This window comes from Phoenix dactylifera, unplaced genomic scaffold (genome assembly GCF_009389715.1).
Source record: "Phoenix dactylifera cultivar Barhee BC4 unplaced genomic scaffold, palm_55x_up_171113_PBpolish2nd_filt_p 000077F, whole genome shotgun sequence".
In the NCBI taxonomy this organism is placed as follows: domain Eukaryota; kingdom Viridiplantae; phylum Streptophyta; class Magnoliopsida; order Arecales; family Arecaceae; genus Phoenix; species Phoenix dactylifera.
In genome coordinates this window covers 1,299,406-1,320,315 of record NW_024067676.1, presented here as the reverse complement: position 1 = coordinate 1,320,315, position 20,910 = coordinate 1,299,406, and the positions used below count along the sequence as shown (strand labels likewise).

The following is a 20,910-nucleotide window of genomic DNA, read 5'->3' as shown; positions in this document are numbered from 1 at the left end:
GGTTTAAAGTTTTAACCGACCACCGATTTCATAACTACGGCTCGTATCTAAATGCATGAAACCAAAACATATTGGATAGACAAAGTAGCAGCCATAGATACCTGCAGAAGAAGAGAAAAATTTAAAAAAAATAATTTTATTTCTTCTTCTTTATATTCGGTAGGTTATACATATTTGTGTACAAATTTAGAAAATAATATAGACTGATATAGAATCTCACCAACAATGAAAAATATTATAGGTAATATATATTGTCATGTGATCTTTAAAATTACTCTAACAAAATTATGCGAACAAAAAAAAATAATATAAATTAACACAAAATTATGCTAATAAAAAAAAATATTATGAGTGAGGCAGATTGTTACGTGATCTCTAATAATGGCCATAGTAAACTTCCCTATTTAGACATTGAATTCAGATTTCCCAAATGGAAAACATCAGGTGGAAAGACATCAGGATTTCCTAACCATCAATCTCTGGTGTTAGGGGAAAAACCCCAAGTCATACTGTTACGGAGGCGCTCGGCCAAAGAACGCCGACCGGAAAGACACTCGGCCAAAGAGTGCCGACCAGAGAGCTGCTCGGCCAAAGAGTGCCGACCAGTGAGGTGCATGACTAAAGAGCGCCGACCAGAGAGGGCGCCCGATTGTAATAGCCAAGTAAAGCTGCTCGGCCATTAAGAGCCGACCAGGCAATACCGACCAGAGAGGCGCTCGGCTAAAAGGTGCCGATCAGATGTCGCCAAGTAAAGGCGCTCGGTTAGAAGATGCTCGCTCAAAGGGCGCCGAGCAGGAATACTTCACCCCGCCACAGGGTGCCCCATCGGGTGATCAGCTCGGCTCGGCACTTCTGCCGAGCCGATGCCTTAACAAGCACTCAATCCTCTAGGGGATTTGACAACTCAACTACAACTTGCCGCCTGCCATTATCTCTAGCCATCAAGGCATAAGATCTCCGCAGGTATTCGGCACGACCCGCCATTAATGCATGAGACTCTCTCAAGTCTCCGATGCACTCAGTCATTAAATGAACACGGCTCAAGACGATCTCCGGATCAATGAACCGTCAGGGCGTATGGCTCCCCCTGACCACCGGTTCATTCAGCAATTAATGCACTCACCATCCACGAACCACAGGCCCACCACGACCGGTGGTTCAACCACTCCAACAAGTCCGATCGACCGTGACAGCTCCCTGACTCCGGTCCGATTCGGCTTTATCCTCCACTACGCCATTAATGGGCCAAATCACGCCCAATTATTACAAAAGGGACAAGCTCCCCTGTCACCTCCCAGGTAACGCAAAACCCCACTATAAAAGGGGAGCCTGGGGGAAAAAGTGGGGGGGGAACAGACACAATTGATGACATCAAAGCATTCATCTTGGCTTCATCTTAACAAAAATATTCTGTGCATACACTCTCTCTCTTCCTCGCTCTCTCCACATACTTGCCCCCTCTAACTTAGGCATCGGAGGGCCGGCGCCGGGAAGCCCGGCCACCGGTTTTTCCTGCGGGACCGGCGCACCCCCACCAGAGGACGTCAGCAGCCAGCGTGCAGCCATCCGCCATCCCTGTAGCGGGACTCCCTCCTTCCTCGACTGTGTCCGTGCTGCTCTTTTCCACTTGGAGGTCCGGCACCCACAGTCCAGTGGAGGACGCAGCCGGCCGGCGCACCGCCGTCCGCCCCCTGTAGCAGCGGAGCTCCTCCTTCCCCGGCTTTGCGGCGGCCCCCGGGTCCAATTTCCAGCAACAGTTGGCGCTAGAGGAAGGGCCCGAGTTCGCTGCCATGAAGCTAAGAAGCAAAGGGGCTTCCAACGCCCCTCGACGTCCTCCACCAAGTCCAGAACACTCCGTCCGAAACTCACCACCTCCGGTTGAGTCAGTTCACCAAGTTCGGACGGAGCAATTCGATGCCCTGGTACAGCAAGTGCAGGTGTTGGCTACCGCCGTTCAAAACTTGCAATCCAGGGGCATTCCGGCGGCTCCGCCTCCTCCGGCTCCGGTTGGACCGGAGCCTCCTACAAGCGAATTTCCCCTTCAAGGCCAGGACTCTCAGGTCCAGGCCTCCCTCTGGAGAGAGCACCCAGCCAGAGGCCGCGGAGGCTGGCCGCAGCCTTCAGAAGCAGAGTCGGTTCCAGGGCAACCTGCGCTCGAGCGAACCGCCGCAGCCACCCTCCAGAATAATGAACTCGACAGGAAGGTCGAGAAGCTGGAGCGCCAAATTCAGGCACTCCACGGAAGAAGGTCGGGGTATGCCGGCGACTTCGAGTTCAGTACGGAGTCACCATTCTCCCCGGAGATTGAAGATGAACCGGTCCCACAACGGTTCAAGATGCCCCAGGTGGAGCCTTACAACGGCAAGACTGATCCCCTGGACCACCTGGAAAGCTACCGGGTCTTAATGACCCTGCAAGGAGCCTCGGAGGCCATGATGTGCAAGGCCTTTCCGGCGACGCTCCGAGGACCAGCCCGGCTCTGGTTTACCGGGCTGAAGCCGAGTACTATCTCTTCCTTTGAGCAGCTCGGCAGGCAGTTCGCTGGCAATTTTGCCGCCAGCCAGCCTCAGCGGCGGACATCCGACTCCCTCCTCGACATCAAACAAAAGGAGGGAGAGTCCTTCAAGGAGTACTTGGACCGGTTCACCGCTGCGACATGGGAGGTCCGGGAGCTCGACCAGTCTATCGCCATGTCAGTACTGAAGGCTGGAGCCCGGTCCTACAGATTCCTCTTCTCGATCGAGAAGAGTTTCCCCGCGGACCTCACCGAAATGTTCGCCCGGGCGCGGAAATACGCCAAGGCGGAAGAGGCCGTGGCAGCCAGGCGAAGCGGGGCCGAGCCAAATCCCAAGAAGAGACGCCGCGAGGAGCGCAGCCAGCGCAGAAGCCCGTCCCCGCAACGAGCCAAGAATCCGCTCCGCCCAAAGAGTCCGCCCCGGCCGAGGGGACCACCACAGCAGAGGTTCCCACCACGGGCCCCCGTACCCGAGAGGAGGTACGAAAGTTACACTCCTCTCAACGCTCCTCGGGCCGAAATTCTCATGGAGATCGAGCACCGGGATCAAATCCGGCTCCCACCTCCAAAGCCAGACACCAGAACCCGGCGCGATAACCGAAAGTATTGCCGTTATCACCGGGATCAAGGCCATGATACCGAGGAGTGTTATCAGCTCCGAAATGAGATCGAAGCACTCATCCGTCGAGGGGTGCTCAATCGGTTCATACAAGGCCGGCGTGAAGGGAAGAAGCCGGCCGAAGGAGCAGCACAGCCTGAAGGCTCAAACGCCAACAGGCCCATCGCCAGCGTCATCAACACTATCCGAGGCGGGACCTCGACGGGAGAAGCCTCAGGGAAAGAAGCCTCTTCGAAGCGCCCGCGCACCTCTGAAGCTATCTCCTTTTCGGATGACGACCTCGAGGGAGTTGAAACTCCCCATGATGACGCCGTGGTCATCTCCCTGATTATAAATAAATTCGATGTAAAACGCATCTTAGTTGATAATGGAAGCTCGGCGAACGTTCTGTACTTTGGTGCGTATTGTAAAATGGGGATGACCAAAGAACAGCTACGGAGGATGAATGCTCCGTTAGTTGGATTTACTGGGGATTCAGTCCCAGTAGAGGGCGAGGTTGACCTTCTGGTCACAGCCGGGCTCGCTCCTCGAGAGAGTACCGTGGGTATGAGCTTCCTTGTAATACGCCTGCCCTCGGTCTACAACGCCATCCTCGGAAGGCCAGGCCTCAACGCCCTCCGAGCAGTCGTCTCGACTCACCATCTGCTCATGCGATTCCCCACCAGTCAGGGAGTCGGCGAAGTTCGAGGAGACCAAATGGTGGCGAGGCGGTGCTACCTGGCGACCCATGAGGCGAGGCGACCGGCCAAGGTGCCTGCCCCAACAACCGACCAGCCCTCGACTGAGGTTATGGAAGCACGGGACGACCCTCGAAAAGAGCGGATAGAGCCTGGTGAGTTATTGATTCAAGTTCCCTTACAAGAGAACTCCCCTGAGCTAACTGTGCAGATTGGCTCCGGCCTCAATGAGCACGAGAGGGGTCGCCTCATCAACTTCCTGCGGGACAACATGGATGTCTTCGCATGGTCGCCTGCAGACATGCCAGGGATAGATCCTGAGATCATGGTCCACCGGCTCCAAGTAAAGCTGACTAGCAGGCCTGTGCGGCAGAAGAAGCGAGGCGCGGCCCCTGAACGACAGCAAGCAGCAGCCGAGGAGGTCAGCAAACTCCTCGAAGCTGGCTTCATCCGGGAGATAGCCTACCCGGAGTGGCTCGCCAACGTGGTCCTCGTCAAAAAAGCCAGCGAAAAGTGACGTATGTGCGTGGACTACACCGACCTGAATAAAGCCTGCCCAAAGGACAGCTTTCCACTTCCCAGCATCGACCAGCTCGTGGACTCCACCTCAGGTCACGAGCTGCTGGCATTCATGGACGCCTTCTCCGGATATAATCAGATCCGCATGGCGCCAGAAGATGAGGAGAAGACAGCCTTTATCACCGATGGGGGAACCTACTGCTACAAGGTGATGCCGTTCGGCTTAAAGAATGCCGGGGCAACTTATCAAAGGCTGATCAGCCGGATCTTCAAAGACCAAATCGGTCGAAACATGGAGGTCTACGTGGATGATATGCTGGTGAAAAGCAAGGTGGCGCAAGACCATGTAGCCGACCTCAATGAAGCATTCTCCACACTCCGAAGGTACCGGATGAAGCTCAATCCAGCCAAATGTGCATTCGGAGTCACCTCCGGCAAGTTCCTCGGCTTTATCATTACACAGCGAGGAATTGAGGCCAACCCAGAGAAGATCCGAGCCCTCCAAGAGATAACGCCTCCTCGGACGGTCAAGGAGGTACAACGGCTCACGGGCCGAGTAGCAGCCCTCGGGAGGTTCATCTCCCGCTCAGCCGAGCGCTGCCTTCCATTCTTTGCGGCCCTCAAGAAGCCGAAGAATTTCTTGTGGTCGGACGAGTGCCAGCGATCTTTTGAAGAGCTCAAGTATCTACTGGCTTCCCCTCCCCTGCTCACAAAGCCTCAACAGGGCGAGCTCCTTTACCTATATCTAGCTGTCTCCCCTGTAGCAGTAAGCTCGGTCCTGGTCCGAGAGGAGGGTAAACTCCAGAAGCCAGTATATTACACCAGCCGGGTCCTAAGGGACGCCGAGACCCGATACTCCAAGCTTGAGAAGACAGCCTATGCTCTGGTCATCTCAGCTCGAAGGCTTCGACCCTACTTCCAAGCCCACACGGTAGCCGTGCTTACCGACCAACCGGTCAAGCAAATCTTGCAGAGGTCAGACCGTGCGGGGCGAATTACCAAATGGGCCATTGAGCTCGGAGAGTTCGACATCGAGTACCGGCCCAGACCGGCGATCAAAGCACAAGCGCTCGCAGACTTTATAGTCGAGTGCACTATACCGGATGAAGCCGAGCCCGAACCCGAGCCTGAGCCACCAACAGAGTCGACCCCGAGTTTGACATGGACTTTGCATGTCGATGGCTCTTCAAACTCGGGGGGTAGCGGAGCAGGACTTATCCTTACCAGCCCAGAGGGGGTGGTCGCCGAGCAGGCCTTGCGCCTCGAATTTCCTGCTTCCAATAATATGGCGGAGTACGAAGCACTTGTCGCCGGGCTCAAGCTAGCCAAGGAGCTAGGAGTGAAGGGCTTAAAGGCCTTCAGTGATTCCCAGCTCGTCGTCAACCAAATCGTGGGCGACTTTGGAGCCAGAGACCCGACCATGCAGAAGTATCTTCAGAAGGTACGGAATCTCGCCTCGACCTTGGACTCTTTTCACATTCAACATGTTGCCAGGTCGGAAAATCTCAGGGCCGACCAGCTATCAAAGCTGGCGTCCTCTCGCATGAGCGAGCTTCCCAGGGAAGCGATACTGGAGTATCTCCAAAAGCCCAGTACGGACGAGCCCGAGCGGACCCTTTGTGTTGAGTTCGAGCCAAGCTGGATGGACGAACTCATCAGTTATTTGCAAGATGAAGTCCTCCCCATTGATGAGCGAGAAGCTCGCCGAGTCAAGCGCCAAGCCACCCGGTACATATTGTACGAAGGGAAGTTCTATCGGAGATCCTTCACCTCTCCGCTCCTCCGATGCCTCCGCCCAACAGAGGCGGATTACGCCCTGCGTGAAGTCTACGAAGGGATCTGTGGAAACCATCTAGGAGGACGAGCGCTGGCCTACAAAATTTTGCGCCAAGAATATTACTGGCCGACACTCCAGAAGGATGCCATGGACTTCGTCCAAAGATGTGACCGGTGCCAAAGGAACGCCAATATTCAGCGCCGACCCTCGGCTCCCCTGACTTCGATCAGTTCCCCTTGGCCTTTTGCCCAGTGGGGAATTGACATCCTTGGGCCATTTCCGCTGGCCACCGGACAAAGGAAGTTTTTGGTCGTCTCCATCGACTATTTTACTAAGTGGGTGGAAGCCGAGCCACTCGCCCGGATCACCGAGCAGAAGATGCGGGATTTTGTCTGGAAGTTCATTATCTGTAGATTTGGGCTTCCCCGCATCCTTATCTCCGACAACGGTCGCCAATTCGACAACATCCACTTTAGGGATTTCTGCTCCGAGCTTGGCATCGACCATCGCTTCACCTCGGTCGCACATCCTCAGACGAACGGAGAAACCGAGGCAACGAATCGTACTATTTTGCAGGGTCTCAAAGCCAGGCTCGATAAATCTAAAGGACAATGGGTCGAAGACCTATACAATGTCCTGTGGGCCTACCGGACAACGTTCCGTGTCCCCACCGGCGAGACTCCCTTCAACCTGACATATGGAACGGAGGCCGTTATCCCGCTAGAGATCGGGCTTCCTTCTCCCAGAGTCGAGCATCATGACGCCGGCTCCAACTCTTCGCAGCTCAGGAATAACCTCGACCTGATCGAGGAAACAAGGGAGGCCGCTCGAGTCCGCATGGCAAGATACCAGCAAAAGACAGCTCAGTACTACAACGCCAGGGTCAAGGTCAAATCCTTCAAGCTAGGAGACCTTGTCCTCAGAAGAACTGAAGCCTCCCGACCGACTGAGCAAGGAAAGCTGGCCCCAAATTGGGAAGGACCATACCGAGTCACGCGCATTCGCAGACCCGGGACTTACCAGCTAGAGTCCCTAGATGGAACTCTCATCCCGCGGAGCTGGAGCTCTGAAAATCTCCGCGTGTATCATCAGTAGGACCCCAAAGGGGTCCACTATTTAATTATTGAATTTCATTTTGCAGATTCCATTTCATGGTAAATCTATGGTTTACGAACCTGTTCTTGAGCTCACCAATCCTCTTGATTATATTCTGATGACAGGTGTGCTCCTACCCCGATCCGTCGGGATGCCCTGCCGCAACGGGATGCTCCGATCCGTCGGGACGCTCGACACGTCGAGATACTATGAGTTAGCGGTCCTCTCTGACCGGACGAGCTCGGCTCGTGCTCCATCGGCTATGAGTTAGCGGTCCTCTCTGACCGGACGAGCTCGGCTCGTGCTCTTACCCTGAGACGTCAGGATGCCCCAATATATTGGGATGCCCTGCCACAACGGGATGCCCCGACCTGTCGGATCCTCGAGACGTCGAGATATGAGTTAGCGGTCCTCTCTGACCGGACGAGCTCGGCTCGTGCTCCATCGGCAAGAATTAGCGGTCCTCTCTGACCGGACGAGCTCGGCTCGTGCTCCTACCCTGACCACGGTCAGGATGCCCCGAGACGTCGGGATGCCCCGATCCGTCGGGATGCCCCGAGACGTTGGGATGCCCCGGCTATAGGGAAGTCTCGAGACGTCGAGATATGAGTTAGCGGTCCTCTCTGACCGGACGAGCTCGGCTCGTGCTCCATCGGCAAGAGTTAGCGGTCCTCTCTGACCGGACGAGCTCAGCTCGTGCTCCTACCCTGACCACCATCAGGATGCCTCGAGACGTCGAGATGCCCCGATTTGTCGGGATGACCCGATATGTTCGGGATATAATCTTTATTGGTCAAACGAGCTCGGCTCGTTCTTCATCAACCCTGGCTGGCGAGCTTGCCTCGCTCTTTATCATTGGATTTCTCTATGGGATCTCCGTTATTGGATTTCTCCGTTATTGGATTTCTCCATTATTGGATTTCTTTATTGGAGTTCCCTATTCCTGGATTTCTCTGCCGGCGTCCTCAAGAAGCGGAGTCTGAGCAGAGAAGCGTCTTCAGTCGCCTCGGCGCAAAGACGCACTGTATTTATTGTCGGCATTATCCTATCTATCTCTGGATTTCTCTGCCGACATTATATTACCTATCTTTGGATTTCTCTGCCGGCGTCCTCAAGAAGCGGAGTCTGAGCAGAGAAGCGTCTTCAGTCGCCTCAGCGCAAGGACGCACTGTATTTATTGTCGGCATTATCCTATCTATCTCTGGATTTCTCTGCCGACATTATATTACCTATCTTTGGATTTCTCTGCCGGCGTCCTCAAGAAGCGGAGTCTGAGCAGAGAAGCGTCTTCAGTCGCCTCGGCGCAAGGACGCACTGTATTTATTGTCGGCATTATCCTATCTATCTCTGGATTTCTCTGCCGACATTATATTACCTATCTTTGGATTTCTCTGCCGGCGTCCTCAAGAAGCGGAGTCTGAGCAGAGAAGCGTCTTCAGTCGCCTCGGCGCAAGGACGCACTGTATTTATTGTCGGCATTATCCTATCTATCTCTGGATTTCTCTACCGACATTATATTACCTATCTTTGGATTTCTCTGCCGACGTCCTCAAAGAACGGAGTCCGAGCAGAGAAGCGTCTGCAGTCGCCTCGGCGCCAGAACGCACACGGTACAAGGTACCATTTATTTAATGTCTTTACATTATTTTACCCATTTTCGGATATCTCTGCCGACGTCCTCAAAGAACGGAGTCCGAGCAGAGAAGCGTCTGCAGTCGCCTCGGCGCCAGGACTCACACGGTACAAGGTACCATTTATTTAATGTCTTTACATTATTCTACCCATTTTCGGATATCTCTGCCGACGTCCTCAAAGAACGGAGTCCGAGCAGAGAAGCGTCTGCAGTCGCCTCGGCGCCAGGACGCACACGGTACAAGGTACCATTTATTTAATGTCTTTACATTATTCTACCCATTTTCGGATATCTCTGCCGACGTCCTCAAAGAACGGAGTCCGAGCAGAGAAGCGTCTGCAGTCGCCTCGGCGCCAGGACGCACACGGTACAAGGTACCATTTATTTAATGTCTTTACATTATTCTACCCATTTTCGGATATCTCTGCCGACGTCCTTGAAGAACGGACTCCGAGCAGAAAGCACTTGCAATCGCCTCGGCGAAAGAATGCTCACAACACTAGCACAGTATCATGCCAAGTCTGGTGAATCCCTGTCACGAGTTGGCAAGTGTTCAACCAATTTGTGGGGAGAGAATTCGGTCCGACCCCGATAACTAAAGGCTCGGACCCGAAGTTAATTGACTTCGCTAAAGTTTAAGTCCTAATGACCGCCCCAGGGCTTGGTCGCATTGGACTAGGCTCGGAAAGACCTTCCGAGCCCGAACCCTTCGGGTGAACAATACCCCAAGGTCCCCAACTAGTTGGAGGACCAAATAATGGAGCTCGGCAAGCCGAACCTAAACCCAAACCCTGTGGCGGGCGAAATTAGTGGCCATGAAGCCCATGTCCTCGAAACCTAAAATGGATCCGAGCGGGAAAACTTGCGCTACGACAAACGAGTTCCCAAAAAGAAATGTATATTCATTTCAAAAAAGCCCGTAGGCTAAGTACAAAGCTCGGGTTTGGCTCTCACATGGGAGGCCATCCCGACCTTACAAGAAAAGAACGAAAATTACATTAGAGGCTCGAGCTCGACCACCTCAGCCTCGGCAGCTCCAGGAGTGGTCGGCTCGGCAGCCAAGACCTCTACAATGGTCTCGGCAATAGTGGGAGTAGCCTCGGAGGCGACCTCGGTCACCTCAGGCTCGGCCACGGCCGCCTCGGCTCCCGGAGTTCCTGCCTCCGCCTCCGCCCTCCCTGCTCCCGGTTTGAGCAGGTTTATATCGAAATCCGGGAGAAGCTGCCGCAACTAGTTGCGGAAGTCCCGGAAACCTTGGATCAGCCCGTTTACGCCCTCCTCCGCCATGAGTTCGCGAAACTCCTCCGACTCGCGGAAGAGCTGCACGGCGTTCTGGGCGTTCTCCCGGGCCTCTATCTCCCGGACCTCATGATAAGAGGCCTTCCGCTTGAGGTCCCTAAGCTCCTGCTCGAGCTCTAGGTGGCGGCCGCGGGCGCCCTCCAATTCCTGCCCACGGGCAGTCAGTGCTTCCTCGGCCTTAATTAGCCGAGCCTCTTTGGCGCGCAGCTCGGATCTCGCCAGCGAGTGCGCGCCCTTCTCTTCGTCGAGCTCGGCGGATAGAGCTCGAATTCTCTCGTCGAACGCTCCGACCTTCTCCTGGAGCACCCGTTGTTCGGCCTCGGAGGCCTTTAACTTCTCCTCGGAGGCCAGGTACTTCGCCTCGGAGGCCATGTACCTCCTCTGGGCCTCGTCAAAACTGCGCTCACGCCTCCGGGCCTCCCCCCGGTATTCATGGACCAGGTGCATTAACATCTCCGTCTCGTGTACGTGCTGTAAAAGAGAGACGTGAGGCAAAAAACAAACAAACAACAAATAACCCTTGAGGGGGGAAGATTTTACTTACCCGGACGATGTTGCAACGAGTGGCGTCCATGAAAGCGCCGTAGTTCATGGACTGCATCATGGCCCGGTCAGCCGGGAGCAGCGCAAGCCGAATTACTTCGCGCGCCACCTGCGGAGGGCCGAATCACCCTCGAACACGGACCAAGAGGGTGCGTAGGGCACCCGTTCGTCCGAGCCTGGCAGGCTCGGGAGGCCAGCGTCAGCTGGCCCAGATGGAGCCGACCCCGAGGCTCCTCGACTGCCCCCCGGCTGGGAGCTAAGGGGCTGGGGTCGGGCGGGCGGCCCATCTGACCGCCGCATGACTGTTGCGGGGCGTGCAAGCACGGCACCCGCAGGACTCCTTTCCTGGTCGGCGACTGAAGCATCCCGCCGACCAGGACTCTGCGCCGAAGGCGCCAGGCACGAGGGCGCCATCGGGGCTCTGGGGCCCGAGCCCTCGGAACCCGCGCCCTCTCTCCGATCAGCCTCAGGGCGCGCAGGCTGAGAAGGGCCCGCCTCGGAGTCAGCGGGGCGGGAAGGACCTGCCTCGGCCGCCACTGTTGCCGAGGGAGTTGAGGTCGCCGAGGCCTTCTGCTTCTTCCTCGGCTCGGTGGGCTCTCCAGCGAGCTCGGCCGCCCTCTTTTGGAAGCGGGCGTAGAGGACTTCGCTCTTTGTCACCATTTTCGCGATGTCTGCAAAGACGAACAAAATTAGAACATTAGAATGATAAGGAAATAAAAACTGCTGTAACTATCCTTACCCTGAGGACGTGCCGAGCTCAAGCCCACGTTCACCAGGGCGTCCTCACTGATAAGGCCGTTCAGCAGGATCCCGTCCCCAAGGCCGTGGATGGCGTCGAGGATCCCCTGCTCGCGCTGAGAGAGTCGGGGGAGCTTATTGATAGATTTAAGCTGAGTCGGCCTCCACCTGGGGTCGAACCCCCAGGACCGTTCAGAGCCCAGAAAGAAGAATTTCTCCTTCCAGCCATGAATGGACGAGGGGGCACCATGAAAGAGTGGCCGACCCACCCGAAGGGCGATGTAGAGCCACTCCTTGTCTACCGGATTCGACTTAAAAATAAAAAGTCGCCAGAAGACATTGACAGAGGTAGGAATCCCCTGCAGTAAACACAGTGATAGGAATCCCATCACTGTTCTCCAAGCATTCGGAGTGAGCTGCGCCGGAACCAACTGACATACCGTCAGCAACTCATTCACGAAAGCATGGAGAGGGAATCGGAGGCCGGCCCAGAGCGACTCCCAGTGCACTCCGATCCGGCCTACCGGAGGATCGATTATCCGATCCCTTCGCCTGGCGGGTTCCAAACGGAACCCTTGAAGAGGGAAAAACCACTCTTCGGTCATCTCGACCTCCAGGACACTCATGGTGGATACTACTTCACTGGGAGGGGAACCCATTACAAGAGGAATAAAAACCAAAAAAAGGAAGACCACCTGAGGAAGACGCCGGAGAATAAAACTCTGGACCGAGAAGACAGAGGAAGGAAACTAGAAGCAGAAAGCAATAGAAAGGAGGATAGAGGGCCGGAGGAGAGTTTAAATAGACCTCCCCAACGGCCCGGATCAGCGAGGAAAACGCTGCATCCTGGTTAGATGGCGACGCGTGTCGGTCTAAAAGACAGAGCGACGCTTTTGATTAGGGCTAACGCTCCGGACATCGAAGCGCCCCATCGGATCGTGCGAAAAGGCGTCCGCTATCGAAGATCGTGTGACCCCATCATGAGCCCACGACGCGAGGACGCTTCGCGAAAGGTGTCCCAATAATGATACTTTTCGGGAAAGGAAAGACGCCGCTTATTAAAGGCACCTCGAAGCGCTCGATAATTCAAAACGCGCAACGAATCGAAATTTTCGGAACCCGTAACGCCCCAACTAAGACTACTTCCCACGCTCCAGCTGGAAGCCAACTGGAACTCGGAAGTCGGGGGGTAGTGTTAGGGGAAAAACCCCAAGTCATACTGTTACGGAGGCGCTCGGCCAAAGAACGCCGACCGGAAAGACACTCGGCCAAAGAGTGCCGACCAGAGAGCTGCTCGGCCAAAGAGTGCCGACCAGTGAGGTGCACGACTAAAGAGCGCCGACCAGAGAGGGCGCCAAGGGGCGCCCGATTGTAATAGCCAAGTAAAGCTGCTCGGCCATTAAGAGCCGACCAGGCAATACCGACCAGAGAGGCGCTCGGCTAAAAGGTGCCGATCAGATGTCGCCAAGTAAAGGCGCTCGGTTAGAAGATGCTCGCTCAAAGGGCGCCGAGCAGGAATACTTCACCCCGCCACAGGGTGCCCCATCGGGTGATCAGCTCGGCTCGGCACTTCTGCCGAGCCGATGCCTTAACAAGCACTCAATCCTCTAGGGGATTTGACAACTCAACTACAACTTGCCGCCTGCCATTATCTCTAGCCATCAAGGCATAAGATCTCTGCAGGTATTCGGCACGACCCGCCATTAATGCATGAGACTCTCTCAAGTCTCCGATGCACTCAGTCATTAAATGAACACGGCTCAAGACGATCTCCGGATCAATGAACCGTCAGGGCGTATGGCTCCCCCTGACCACCGGTTCATTCAGCAATTAATGCACTCACCATCCACGAACCACAGGCCCACCACGACCGGTGGTTCAACCACTCCAACAAGTCCGATCGACCGTGACAGCTCCCTGACTCCGGTCCGATTCGGCTTTATCCTCCACTACGCCATTAATGGGCCAAATCACGCCCAATTATTACAAAAGGGACAAGCTCCCCTGTCACCTCCCAGGTAACGCAAAACCCCACTATAAAAGGGGAGCCTGGGGGAAAAAGTGGGGGGGAACAGACACAATTGATGACATCAAAGCTTTCATCTTGGCTTCATCTTAACAAAAATATTCTGTGCATACACTCTCTCTTCCTCGCTCTCTCCACATACTTGCCCCCTCTAACTTAGGCATCGGAGGGCCGGCGCCGGGAAGCCCGGCCACCGGTTTTTCCTGCAGGACCGGCGCACCCCCACCAGAGGACGTCAGCAGCCAGCGTGCAGCCATCCGCCATCCCTGTAGCGGGACCCCCTCCTTCCTCGACTGTGTCCGTGCTGCTCTTTTCCACTTGGAGGTCCGGCACCCACAGTCAAGTGGAGGACGCAGCCGGCCGGCGCACCGCCGTCCGCCCCCTGTAGCAGCGGAGCTCCTCCTTCCCCGGCTTCGCGGCGGCCCCCGGGTCCAATTTCCAGCAACATCTGGTAATGTAATGTCCCCTGTAACGTTTCGCATTGTGGCAACTATGGTCAGAAGTAGAAGGGAGGCCTGTGGCAATCATCAGAATACAGCAGGAGGCTAAGGCCCTGTTTGGGGGAGCTGTTGGCAGTAGAGCTGTTGGAAGTAGAGCTGTCTGAAGTAGAGCTGTTATAAAAAGCTGTTTGCTGTTTGGTAACTACATTCGTAAAGTGCTGTGGTACTTTGTTTTGTGTTTGGTAAACAAACTGAGAAAGTACTTTTGTATGACAAAATTACCATAAAGGACATTGCATAGTATTATACAACAGAACATAATAAATTAATACATAAATATACAATATAGTATAATATTATTGTAATATAAAATAATATTATGTTAATATAGCATAATAGTAATATAATTATTAGAGTAAATTAATATTTGGTAATATAACATAATATTAAATTACATAACATATTAATGTATTATGATATAATGTAATATATATTATATTTATAGTATAATACAATAATAAAAGTATAAAATATTATAATTATTACTATAAATTAATTTCTCATAATATAACATAATATTAAATTATTTAAAATAACATATTAATGTATTATAATGTAATGTAATATAATATAATATTTATAGTATAATACAATAATAAAGGTATAAAATATTATAATTATTAGTATAAATTAATTTTCCATAATATAACATAATATTAAATTATTTAACATAACATATTAATGTATTATGATATAATATAATATGATATTATATTTATAGTATAATACAAAAATAAAGGTATAAAATATTATAATTATTAGTATAAATTAATTTTCCATAATATAACATAATATTAAATTATTTAACATAACATATTAATGTATTATGATATAATATAATATGATATTATATTTATAGTATAATACAAAAATAAAGGTATAAAATATTAATGTAAATTAATTTTTCATCCTCCGAATGACCATTTAGGTTTATAAAGGGACAAGCTATGTAATTATTATATTTTAATATGGGCATTTCTGTCAAAAATACAGCTTTCCGAAAAAGTTGAAACAGCTTCCTCCCAAAAGCTCCAAATTGGAGCTTCCTCCCAAAAGCTGTTTTCAGCTTCCCGCAAAAGCTGAAACAGCTTTTTGAAAAATTTACCAAACACAGTTTTTCATCTAAAAGTACTTTTGGAGGGCCAGAAAGTGCTTTCTGGCCCTCCAAAAGCTCCCCCAAACAGGGCCTAACATATATCAATACAAGTTTGAAGCATTTCTGCTTGCCTTCATGCTGAAAATGTCAGCAATGGAGGCAAAACTGAAGGAATGTCGCAAAAGGCTTTCATGCAAGACTTGAAACTGGTTTTGCACAAAGAACAGAAGCCTCAGTTTAGTCTAGGTTTTAGTACCAAGATTGGAGATAAATGATAGAAAGAATTAATGGAATAATATAACTATTACTTCAAACATGCCGGGCAGAACAAAAGAGAAGGAAACAAATAAGCCAAAAAAGAAAGAAGAATAAAGAGGCAACACTAATGTGTCCCATTCAAATGAGGTGAAGGTAAAGAAAATGAGCACCATGAAACCATAATATTCTCTACTTGATGGCCTATGCAAATCGCATTGCTCATCAAACCAGCCTGGTCTTTTGCTGTTTCAACCAGTGAACCCTGCAGAGCAAAATAGACCTGCTAAAGAACAGTCATTACCCTGCAAGTAACATCAGCTGGTTTCCCAAATATGTGACAATATGCACATTAACTACTTGATCAACACGGTGCTTCTCCATCCGTAGTGCTTGATAATTGGCAGAGTTACATGTGGATCATAGAGTCGCATGATTGGGGTCCAAGAATTTTCCCTTTCTTACTATTCAGAGATACTAAGGAAAGGCAGCATGGCAAGGAATTAGATACTTGAATGATCGATACTGAGAAAAACACTATTTTGTCCTTACAGAAATTCAAGAGAACCAACATCGTGATTCCTTTTTCCTTTGTAATTTCCACTATGAGAATAATTTGTCATCGCTCATAGTGTAAGCACTTGTGCGGCGACACATACCGCAACAGTTCTCTTGCTCGACTCTTGAAGTTCACCAGCAATCAGATTCTCATCCAACAAAGGATGCGAAAAACAAAGAGATACAAATAACATGCTCCGTGCAAGGAGATGCAAGAAAGTATTTTATGAAGATTGAAGATCAAATCCAGCTCACAAAGCTGAAAATGCGAAAAGAGTAAGAAAGTTTGAAAGAATATAGTCATAATTATGCTTGATATGTATTCCTTGAGTATACGATTAGAAGACCTGACTCATACTTACAAAATAATGGTCCAATGTCTCAATATAATAATGAATGATTTCAAGGATCTCCAGTTCGTTGTCATCCAAATCGATGCACATGCAGAAGTAAAGGGCAGGCATATCTGTAAGTAAAATGATCACCAGGTTGCAAGGTATACAGATCTGCCTTCTGAACAGACAATATATCAGCAGCAGTCAGAGCAGTAGGCTGAAATTACTACCTCTTCATCAAATTACCTTCTGAATACAAATTTGTACCCTCTCAATTCAACAAAATTGCAGAGACTTGGGCCTCGCATGACAATAACTCTGCCAATGTCTCAGATGAACATCTTGAGATGAAGAATATATGTAGATGTACAATTTTTATTGACTAAAATGGAGGCCACAGACCACCAGTCTTTATTAGAAAGGGAGGAAAGAATACAATAAAATCCTTGCAGGCAAGGAGAAAAGAGGAGCAAAATACAAATCACCTTGACAGGGTTAGAGTTTCCATCACTCTCTCACAATCTTTTTAGCGAAAGAGAGAATATCGATCATGGAAAATTCGATAGAGCCAAAAAAAAAAAAAAGGCTATTGGAATTGAGCTGATGACCATCGCATTACAAATACGATGCTCCAACCTCTGAGCTAAGTGGGCTCCCATAACAAAAATAGAAATAGTGTATCGGAATTCAGGATACCCTCGACTCTGACATAAGATGAACATTATAAAACAAACTTTTAACAATCAGGCAGCATAATAAAATCCTGAAGTTTCTCTTCTTTCAAATCAGTTATATTGGGGGAAATGAGGAGAATAATCTGCAAAAATATCAAAGAAGCACCAAGACTTCATATGCGCTCTTCTCAACATGGCAAATAATTCCTTAGAAACTACATATAGTAACTTAGTCGCATGGTGATTGGGACAACCAGAAAAGCAACACTTAAAGCTACAAACACATCCACAGGGTTAACACTAGAACAGCTTTTTAAATTGGAAGGCAAAGTTGACCATCAGTCACCATAAATATAAAAGCCTTATGCCACCTGTTTTGAGGTCAGCTACATCAATCCTGTGTCATGAATGGTTCCAAAACATAAACAAGCAACCTCCATCAGGCCCATACATCTGACATGTTTAAACACATACTGGTGAAAAAGAATTTTGCTACTCCTAGGAGTGCAAATTTTTAACTTCAGAGAGTGAAGACAGTAAATGTTTACTCAACTCAAAAATAAAATATAATAAGAGATAGGATAATGTAGTAAGAAACATTATATCAAGAAGCGTTCACTGCTTGCCCCAAATCCATCCTGTGCAAGGATAAAACTTTAGATTTTCTGAAGCAAATAAATCTAATTAGCCCTGAGGAATGTCTTTCTAGTCATAAGAGAACATGCGCACTGACTGTATGGTTTGCAGGTGCAACAGACTTTCCAGGCCATGAGAGCAAGAATTAGCTTCGACAAGGCTGAAGATGTTTTAATCTCTCTCCAATCCATGTACTGATATTTTTGAGATCCAGTTGGATTACTTTTGAGCGGCAACAGCTTGGTTAGCTTACGTAGGGGCTTCATATAATGCAGAACAAATTTTTTTAAAGATTTGAGTCTGTGTTTTAATTAATTTAGCTATAAGTTAATCGTTCCCTCTTTCCATATAATCAACCTTCATGTGATATGTGCAATTTTTTATGTTATCAAATTAATTCATCTTTACAATCACATCATTCTGTCTTTTGGATTCCAGAGTGGTGTTTTGTTATTATTTCTTATCATCTTTCTTGATTAAACAGTCATTGACTACACTATATGAGGGTAGTCCTTTCTACATTTGTGAATGTAAGTTGATGTTGATATTCAAAAGGTATGGCCCCCTGGTTAGAGATTGTAAGATTTGATCAAAGAGCCTAGCTTAAATTTTGGATCTTATGTACTTTGATGGCTACTGCAATGCTGGAATTGTTTTCTTCATTCCTTGTATCTATCTCGAGTGAAGATAGAACGTTCAAATTGTTAGTTCAAAAAGACTAAGCATCTAGTAAAAATAGGTACTGTGGATTTAAAATGTCAATATTACAGCAAGTTTGGTAGTTGCATTTAGAGTGGACAAATGATAGAACACAGATGATGGTGATGGTATGGTGATGCAGAAGATCAAAAGAAGACTGGGTGCGCTGCACTTACGGGCACATGAAAGGCAAAAGAAGAAGAATGATGAATGAGTGAGGAAAGAAGACAGCGAAGCCAATCACTATTGTCCTGACCCTCAATGAAATTAAACTAATTATGTACTTCACTAATAAAAAAGAATCCAAAGAGCCAAAAAATTGGTTTTAGGACTTAATCCTTATAACTCCCTCATGTTAAATGATTAAACTAAAGGTTCATTTGACTTATATCAGCTTCCAATTGCATCATAGAAGCACATGATATCAACATGATAATCTCTCAAAAATTCAGCAAGGCTCTTTATAACTTCATATGCATTGAGTTGCTTATTGTGGAAGGCTTTTACATGATATATTCCATGTGAATAAATCATTAATGCATTTTCCTTGGCTATTCAATCTTTAAGAGGAATGATAATGGTAGCAAGAAAAAGTTGCAAAGCACTAGAAAGACATGCACTTCAACAGTGAGTCAGTGAAAACAGAAGCATGCAAAATGGGAAAACAAAAATCTTAGTTAAGCATCTACATGCATTAAAAATACATCAAAATGGTTTGCGATTTCACATCAAAACTCTTGCTTTAATCACAGCCATCCATGATTGTGGAAGAACTGATCTAATACAAAATTTAAACAATCACTTTTGAGAAATACATCTACATTTCCAAACGAACCAAGTATCTATAGATTGAAAGGGCATAGGATCTACCTAAATCCTTGCAAGAATTTATGATGAAAATTTAATTACAGGCCCTATTTTAGTCCATAGTTATATATAACTCTCTTTTTTTTTTTGCTCCATGCACCATGGCCACCATATGAATTGTCAGTGAAAATTTAACAATAGAAAAGTTTAAAGACTATCACTGTTGAATATTCTATTTGAATGGCATCCATGTGTGAAGGAGAGCGAGACATTAATTTTTTTCTTTCTTATTTTGATAAGAAATAGAAATGTTATTGCTGTGATTGGAGGTAGGAAAGAAAGAAGGAGATGGATCACGAGATAGAATGGGGAAGAGAAGAGAGGAGGAAGTGAGATGTGATGGAAGCATTAATGCACACTCGGAGAAACAAGACAGGCGGTTTGGTTTCTTTCGTCACCCGTTCGATCACTAATGGTCAGGGTCTCAACTTCTCAACATTCGATCATTCATGAACAATATTCTCAGAATCAACCGAGCCTTACTCGATTAATCTTTGTGCTTGGTTCTTTCCTAGATCAACTGAGCCATACTCGATTAATCTTAGTGCTTGGTTCTTTCCTAGGTCATAATCTTTGTACTCGGTTCACTAACAAAAGACGCATCGACGAGGAAGATATGGGGGCGGCGAACCTGAACGGCGACGAAGCTGATGGCGGTGGAGGAGGGGGTGCGCGGTGGCATTGGGAGTGCCGGAGGTGGGGAGGAAGCGGAGGCGGGCAGCGTCGATGTTGACGGTGACGGGGTCGAAGCGGAGGACGTCCGATTTGGATCGGAGCGGGGGCAAGGGAGGAGTAGGATGTGAGGGTCGGCAGCAAAAGAGGAGGTGGGGGAGTGAGATTTGGGGCTTTTAGGGACGCTGGGGAGGTGCTCCCAGGAGAAGGGGATGGTGGAGGAGGGGAAGAATCGGTGGGCGGCGAAAGGAGATAGGGAGGGGGAGGCGGAGGAGAAGCAAGAGGCAGAGATGGAGGAGGCTTGCGTCCGGTGGTGGATTGGACGGTTCTCCGGTGGAGATCCGAACGCAGAATCTGCCGGAGTCTTTGCCGGCGTCACCTTTGTTTCCTTTATCGCTCGCTCGATCTCGGACATGGAGGAACTCTCTCTTTTTATATTTATATTTTTTCTCTTTGATATATAAATAGAGAGAGAATACATCCTAAAAGTGGGAGGCGGCAAACAACCTCATCGGAGTGGTGAGCAACAAAGGAGGCGATCTAATTCGTAGCTCTGTTCATCTCCTGGTATACATGCACGATTTGGCAGGCAACACACTCTTTCAATAGCCTCCGAATATATTTTTTATCTTATTCGATGTTAACATTAATTGATATGTCGAAATTTTATTGGCTTGGCATATCCTGCCAAGCTGGTATACCTGACGTAGGATATAATTTCTCACAAGGAGCCAACACAGTCATCGAGTCTGTTGGGGGAAGAACCCCAAGCCATACATTCACGGAGGCGCTCGGCCGAAGAGCGCCAGCCGGAAAGTTGCTCGGCCAAAGAGTGCCGAACGGAGAGCTGCTCGGCCAAAGATCGCCGACCAGAAAGCTGCTCGGCCAAAGGATGCCGACCAAGAAGGCGCTTGACTAGAAGGCGCCGACCAGAGTGCGCGCCAAGAGGTGCCCAACCAAAATAAGCTGCTCGGTTAGAAAGTGCCGACCAAAGACGGCGCCGAGGCGCTCTGCTAGAAGGTGCTCGCCTAAAGGGCGCCGACCAGGAGTGCTCAAAGCAGCCCCGCCACAGGGCGCCCCATTGGGCGACCAGCTCGGCTCGGCACCCTTGCCGAGCCGATGCCTTAACCAAATGTTCAACCTCCGCCTAAAGTCCAAGGGACTTGACAACTCCTAC

The 20,910-nt window shown here is 49.4% G+C and overlaps 1 protein-coding gene across 2 annotated transcripts; it reads right to left on the bottom strand.

Annotated features, from left to right (window-relative positions):
* Nucleotides 1–22: 22 nt before the first annotated feature.
* On the bottom strand, nt 23–20,221 carry LOC120104705 (proline-rich receptor-like protein kinase PERK2). Of its 2 annotated transcripts, none has more exons than XM_039116295.1 (2): nt 19,693–20,173; nt 23–101 (listed from the first exon to the last, which is right to left on the bottom strand). In XM_039116295.1, exons 1-2 carry the CDS (start codon nt 20,146–20,148, stop codon nt 48–50), a joined length of 510 nt encoding a protein of 169 aa, XP_038972223.1. In that variant the 5' UTR covers nt 20,149–20,173; the 3' UTR covers nt 23–47. The 2 variants fall into 2 exon arrangements, 1 of the variants encoding a protein (XP_038972223.1); XR_005507075.1 differs by lacking the exon at nt 23–101 and adding an exon at nt 15,119–17,256 and having other exon boundaries at nt 19,693–20,221.
* Nucleotides 20,222–20,910: the final 689 nt, after the last annotated feature.

Bases quoted from the DNA above. Each gene is read 5' to 3' on its own strand.
- LOC120104705 (XM_039116295.1), bottom strand. From the start codon at position 20,148: ATGTCCGAGATCGAGCGAGCGATAAAGGAAACAAAGGTGACGCCGGCA. The intron at 102-19,692 runs GTTCGCCGCCCC...CTTCTTCTGCAG, and splicing joins TCAGCTTCGTCGCCGTTCAG to GTATCTATGGCTGCTACTTT.